The 6,250-nt window shown below is 33.4% G+C and overlaps 1 protein-coding gene across 1 annotated transcript; it reads right to left on the bottom strand.

Moving 5' to 3' along the window:
- Positions 1-1,024: 1,024 nt before the first annotated feature.
- Positions 1,025-5,025, bottom strand: LOC109005100 (disease resistance protein RPV1-like). The gene is made up of 5 exons (XM_035690743.1): positions 4,508-5,025; positions 2,696-3,797; positions 1,425-1,721; positions 1,138-1,251; positions 1,025-1,069 (listed from the first exon to the last, which is right to left on the bottom strand). The coding sequence occupies exons 1-5, from the start codon at positions 5,023-5,025 to the stop codon at positions 1,025-1,027; spliced, it is 2,076 nt and encodes a 691-aa protein (XP_035546636.1).
- Positions 5,026-6,250: the final 1,225 nt, after the last annotated feature.

Here is a 6,250-nt window from a genome sequence, read left to right as displayed (position 1 = left end):
CCTCAATATTTATTACCCAATCTTCATTTCCTTTGATCAATTGGACATCATCATCCCCTCTCTGAGCAATTTCATTTTCTAAAAATTCTTTAAGATGCTGGAACCACTCTGGAATCTCATTTTCCGGTAACACAGTGGCATTATAATGTCCCTGTTGAAACAATATCATCATCATCATCATTTATTTTAAAGTCATGCATCCTATATAGAATAGAGAGAGAGGATAAGACACATACATACCTTCCACAGTAATGGATTTGGCACTTTATAATTCCAAATCTTTTGATGCAATTTGTCGCAACCCTTCAAGGCAATAAAATTTAGCGATCTATTGTGGCTTCCATTGAATTCCAATATGCTTGATAGTTCTAGAAATCTTTCTAATGACTGGCAATTGAGAGCAAATAAAAGTTCTAACTTTGGTGGAAGTTCTGAGATTTCTTCAAGTTTCTTGCAACCACTCAAGTCGAGCACAATAACTGAAACAAATTCTTTTATGCTCGTGGGAAGGCTAACAATTTGACTTCCCGATAAATTTAAATCAGTCAAAGTGGCTGAGAAATTGGAGAAAGACTCGGTAAAAATACTTGATATTGGAAAGAAATCTAATTCTGACTGGAAAGAATTCCGACAATGCAACACTTGTAATTCACTACTTCCATTGCTTGAATTTGTTGGAGGTGCCAATATTTCCTGGAGTTGTTCTTCACTCAATGTTGTATTGTCTTCCATTGTTGGAGACTCAATAGCTAGAATGGATTGTTGATCATCCCCCATCTTCTTTAGCAGATTTGCACAACCACTAATCCCAAACTCTCTTAAATGTTGCAACAGAGGAATGATATTAATTGGGAGACGCATAAGGTTTTTGCAGTTATTTAAATATAAAAACTCAAGTCCAGTGAGATTTCCAATGGACAAAGGTAGTTCTTCCACTGCACTGCCCCGTATATATAAAGCATATAAAGATTTCATTTCACACATAATTTCAGGAAAGCAACGAAGGCTTGAGCAACATCCAAGATCAAGTAAATTTAAAGATCTCAACTTGAGGCTTCTTGGAAAAATTCTGAGGTTAGAGCAATCGAAAAACGACAAGTAAGAAAGATTCTCTAGGGATCCAACAGAATCATGCACCTCAACTAGACGTGTACACCTGTCAACTTCTAAATCCTTCAAATTTGGGACGCTTGAAAGATCTGGAACTTTTGTTAAGAAATCACAATCATGGAAATGCATAATTGTCATATCCTGTTAAAAAAAGAAAAAAACAAATGGAAAGGAGTTTAGCACATAGATTATAGAAACAAAGTTATTGAAGATGATAATTGCAGGCACCTTAGATTTGATAAAGCTTAACTCCTTGACGAAACTACCACGCATGTTAAAGATAATGAGTTTATTTCTGTGAAAATTGTACGTACCTTAAACTTGATGGAGCACTTGATGAAGCTTAACTCCTTGATCAAGCTATGTCCACTCATTCGAAAGATAATGAGTTTTTTTCCATGGAAATTGGGTGGCAAAGATTGTAGCGGATATTCAAACCAATCAAGTACTCTTAACTCGTTGGAGAGATAATTAGGTCCACTTGTAAAACTAGCATTACGAACGATAAGCACTCTAAGTCTTTTCATCTGTGAAAATGCTACAGAATTCAAACTTATCGCATCCTCGCCTTTGGGCATTTCAATTATCATGCCTGCAACTTTGTTCGTGCCCTGGTATGTAAGTGAATGCACAAAATTGTTACCAAAATTACTGCATAAAGTTAAGCATCAATTTTCTAAAAATAACTAGTATATTTTTCTCATTACTGAATTGTTAGGATATTAGAAATGATAAATGATACTTTTATTGACTAATCTTAATTAAACAAAACGATCTATTATATATAACTACAAATTCATTTTGATTTGGAAAAAGCTACCCCCACCTCGCCAACATCCCGCTCCCAGCTCCTGCTTGACGTGGCTATACATGGAATAAGTTAAGAAATTAAAAACCAAATAACACTTTCGATTTCCTCTCTTGTTGAATAAAGTAAAGTTCTGTGGTCGTTCATCTTTTTCAATAGGGAACCAAAAACTAGATCTGCTTCTTCAAGCAAAAATTGATACCTTGTAAAATCCATCGTTGATGAATAAAGTTGTGGTCATTCATCTTCTCAAGCAAAAATTGAAAACCGACGATGCCCAGTCTGTGGTCGTTCGTCTTCTTCAAGCAAAAACCGAAAACAGAGCCGTCCTTTCCCTTTCCTTTGTCTTCTTGTATATCTCCAAGTCCTTACCTTTATGTCTTGGTCTTTCCAATCAAAAGTTGAGCGTCATGGTATTAAAAGGAGGTGATTCTGCTATGATTTTCGTGTAAATTTCTAATTTTCACGCCAAAAGAATAGGAAAAAATGGGAGGAAACCTGGGAACATGATCTCCTTTTCTTTTTGATTTTTTTTTTAAAAATTAAAATAAACACGTAGCTGTCACATAGAATACCACGTCAAGCAGGAATTTACAGCGGGGGGAACGAGTGGGGGCCGTAGAACTACCCTTTTGATTTACAGAATATGTATATATATGTTTACATATTTCATTTATATATATGTATATTAATTTATAAGGCTAGAATTTTCCGTTGGATTTCACTTTTAAAAACGGAAATAAATCTAAATTATACTCAAGTTGTTTTTACTCTTACCATGCTTTCTTCCAACACTCCACGGATATCCTCGTGAAACCAGAGTCTACTACGTTCACCAGGTTGAAGGGGTGATTCTCGTCGAACAATTTCTCGACCCATATCTTGTAGCAAGTCATGCATCCAAACACATCCACTTTCAATAGTAATAAGACACTTTTTTATAAGCCTATCAATACCATCATCTGGAAAAAAATTATAATTGTCAAATATTTTCTTGATGTCAACCAAATATTCTCCGTTAAAGAAGAAGGCAATATCAAGGAACATTTCCTTCTCATTATCGTCCAAACCATCATAACTTATTTGAAGTACACCCTGAATATCTCTGTGGGGAATGCTTTCATACTTATCCAATGCACCTTTCCATTGATGCCTACTTTGGTCTTTTAGATCTGATCCTAGCACTGTTAAAGCTAGTGGAAGACCTTGAGCATATTTTATTACTCGTTTAGAGAGTTCCACATACTCATCAAGTGGTTCGTCTTTCTTGAAAGCGTGTAAGCTGAAGAGCTGAAGAGCTTCATTGTCATCCCAGAGCTTCAACTCGTATTTTGAATCATCATCTTCAAAGAATTTTAGTACTTGCTGATCTCTTGTTGTTACGATGATTCTACTTCCTAAACCAAACCAAGCGCGATCTCCAGCTAATTTTTTTAGTTGGTCTAACTCATCCACATCATCAAGAACTAGTAGAACCCTTTTAGAGCGAAATCTTTCTCGAATCACATTGACTCCTCTATCAGCATCATAAATATCCAATTTTTTCCCTAGGATCTCAGAAAGAAGTATTTTTTGCAGCTCAATCAGACCTTCTCTTTTTGATCTTTCTTTAATATTACACAAGAAACAACTTCCAACAAATTGATCTGATATCCTGTTATAAATATCTTTTGCAAAAGTTGTCTTTCCAATTCCACCAACTCCAAAAATCCCCACCATGCGTCTGATATCATTCCTTTCAAGACTTAAATGCTGATATATGTCTCGTATACGAGACTCTATTTCAATTGGATACGTGGCAACATATAGAGGTGTTTGGTTTAGTATTCTTGAGTTGACCCACTGAATGATGCTTTCGATAAATTCTGACTCATCATCCCTATCAATAAAAAAGAGAAGAAAGTTTTAAAGAGTCAGACTTTTTTCATAGGTACATGACATGTATGAAATTATATCTTGTTTCTGCTTTTTTTTTTTTTTTTTAAATTTCTCTGCTACTAAGTGACAGCATTAGATTACTATGTGAAAGGGTAGCCTTTCTCCTTCCTTAATCTGAGTGTTTCAATATTAGATTATGCATTTGTCAAAGGGTAGACTTACTTTTTCATTCTTTTGTATGTATTAATAAAATTTTTAAACTCTTTTTTTGTTCCATTCAGACTTATATTCATTTAAGAGTATGTATGAGTCTTTAAATATATGTAGAAACAAAATGAAACTAAAAACATTTTTTTAGTCATCAGTACTCCAAATCTTATTCTTTCTATAGCTATAACACAAATAATAAACAATTCCCACCCCCTTTTTTTTTTTAAATTATCTAAATTTTCTAACAATCCGATCATTGATCAGTTATTTGATGGACGAAATTCCATATATATTCCTCTATTCCTTTGCTTTTGCTAGAAAGAAAATATATCATGTATTTTTATTTATCTCATGTTCTTCTATTTCTCCAATAAACTGTATGTGAAACTAACTTGGTAGTGGTAATATATATTAAATCCCCTAATATCTCAATAGCATCATACATATATATATATGCTCACACATACACATGCAAAGAACATATATATAGGCAAAGCTTACAGGCCGATCGCTGTATATTCAAGCCCCGACAATTCGGCTACTTCTTCTAAAGCTTCCTTCCAAGACTCCAGCTGCTTTATGTCTGCATCCTTGATTTTCTTTCCAAGTTTAGTGAATGCTTCCCCAAAGCTTCCTTTTTGCTCTCGTATGTCTGATGGTTTTACCTCATAGAATACGGGTAAAACAATTTGTTTGAATAATTTTTTGCACTCAAGAATCTTCAATAACTCGTCTAAACACCATTTGGATTCTGCATAGTTTTCAGAAAATACAATGATCGCAATCCTTGACTCTACAATAGCTTTAAAAAGTTCAGACGAAATTGGCTCTCCTCTCTCAAGGTCGACATTATCCTTGTAAGTGTTGATTCCATTTTGACGTAAAGCTTGGTATAGATGTGAAATAAACTTTTGGCGAACATCTTTACCTCTAAAGCTCAAGAATACATCATGATTCCATATATGGATGGAAGAAGATGATGATGAAGAAGAGGAAGAACCTCCCAATTGAATGGCCATGCGGAAGGAGATGATGAAGAAGAAGAGGAAGAAGCTCCTAATCGAAAGGTAGACCAAGCGGAAGGAGATGATGATGAAGGGGCCAGGAGGAAGGAGGTCCAATTATAGATCAATAGGCATCGCAAATAAATAATTATAGAGAAGTGGGTAGGCAACAACGTCGACCACGCTAGTTGACTTACCAATAAAAATAAAATAAATTTAGATGTTAAATTATTTGTAATAATATGTTGTCACATAAAATACCAACTTGTGGCTCTATTTTTAGGAATATATATATACCTCACCCATCTATCATTTTACATATTTGTACATATTATATAAATTGATTTTTATAAAGAATAAAGTTAACTCAATTTTAGCCTATTATCACTACAAGAGAAATAGTTTTTTGGAGTCAATCATTTCGACCCAAAAAATCTCATTTTTTGAAACGAAAAAATTTCATTTCTAAGTTATCTCAAGAAGACTTTCTCAAAATGTTTTTTGTGACTAAATTTGATTTTCGCTCCAAAAAACTGTTCAAATAGAAAGAAATTAGTTTGAAACACAAAACCGTTTGAACTGTATAGAAATTTGGTGTCTTCTGCTATAGATGTCTATCTGACTCAATTGGGTTGTTGTGGCTTGGAACGAAATATGAGAATTGATTGGCTGAAGCCACAAAAGCCAAATTATGATTTAATTCATGTTTTGTTTTTTAAACTGAAAATTTCAATGCCTCTTTCGCCTCCAGATGATTAAGTTGAGGAAAAAAAATAAATTGTGAAACCATAATTTAAGTATCAAATTAAATTATTACTTAACATATGGTTAGTGAAATTGCAAGATATGAAAGAAAACATTAAAAAAATTATTATTAAAAAGTAATATTATATTATTATTTTGATGAATCCAATGACTAATTCAATAAAGGATTATGGATAGGAAGATTTTACATTTATGAAAAACGTGTACTTTTTATCAAATTTGATGAGTCCAATGCTAGTGCTCTGAGATGACAAATCTTTCAATTTACTAAACTAATTAGTTCTCAATGCAGGAATTTAATCAGAATTAAAATTTTCAAATTGTTTTCCAAAGTACGTAGAAACCTTCACATATATATTTGAGTTTGGAGTCTCTGAAAATTCTCACATATTAGCCAATATAATATTTTTGACAAGATGAATGCTTTCTTTCTTGTACTCTTAATTACCTGTGAATGGACTGTTGTTTTTGTTGA

The sequence above is a fragment of the Juglans regia genome, chromosome 6 (assembly GCF_001411555.2).
Source record: "Juglans regia cultivar Chandler chromosome 6, Walnut 2.0, whole genome shotgun sequence".
NCBI classification, from domain to species: Eukaryota; Viridiplantae; Streptophyta; class Magnoliopsida; order Fagales; family Juglandaceae; genus Juglans; species Juglans regia.
The sequence above is the reverse complement of the archived record's forward strand: the minus strand, read 5'-3'. Positions and strand labels throughout refer to the sequence as shown.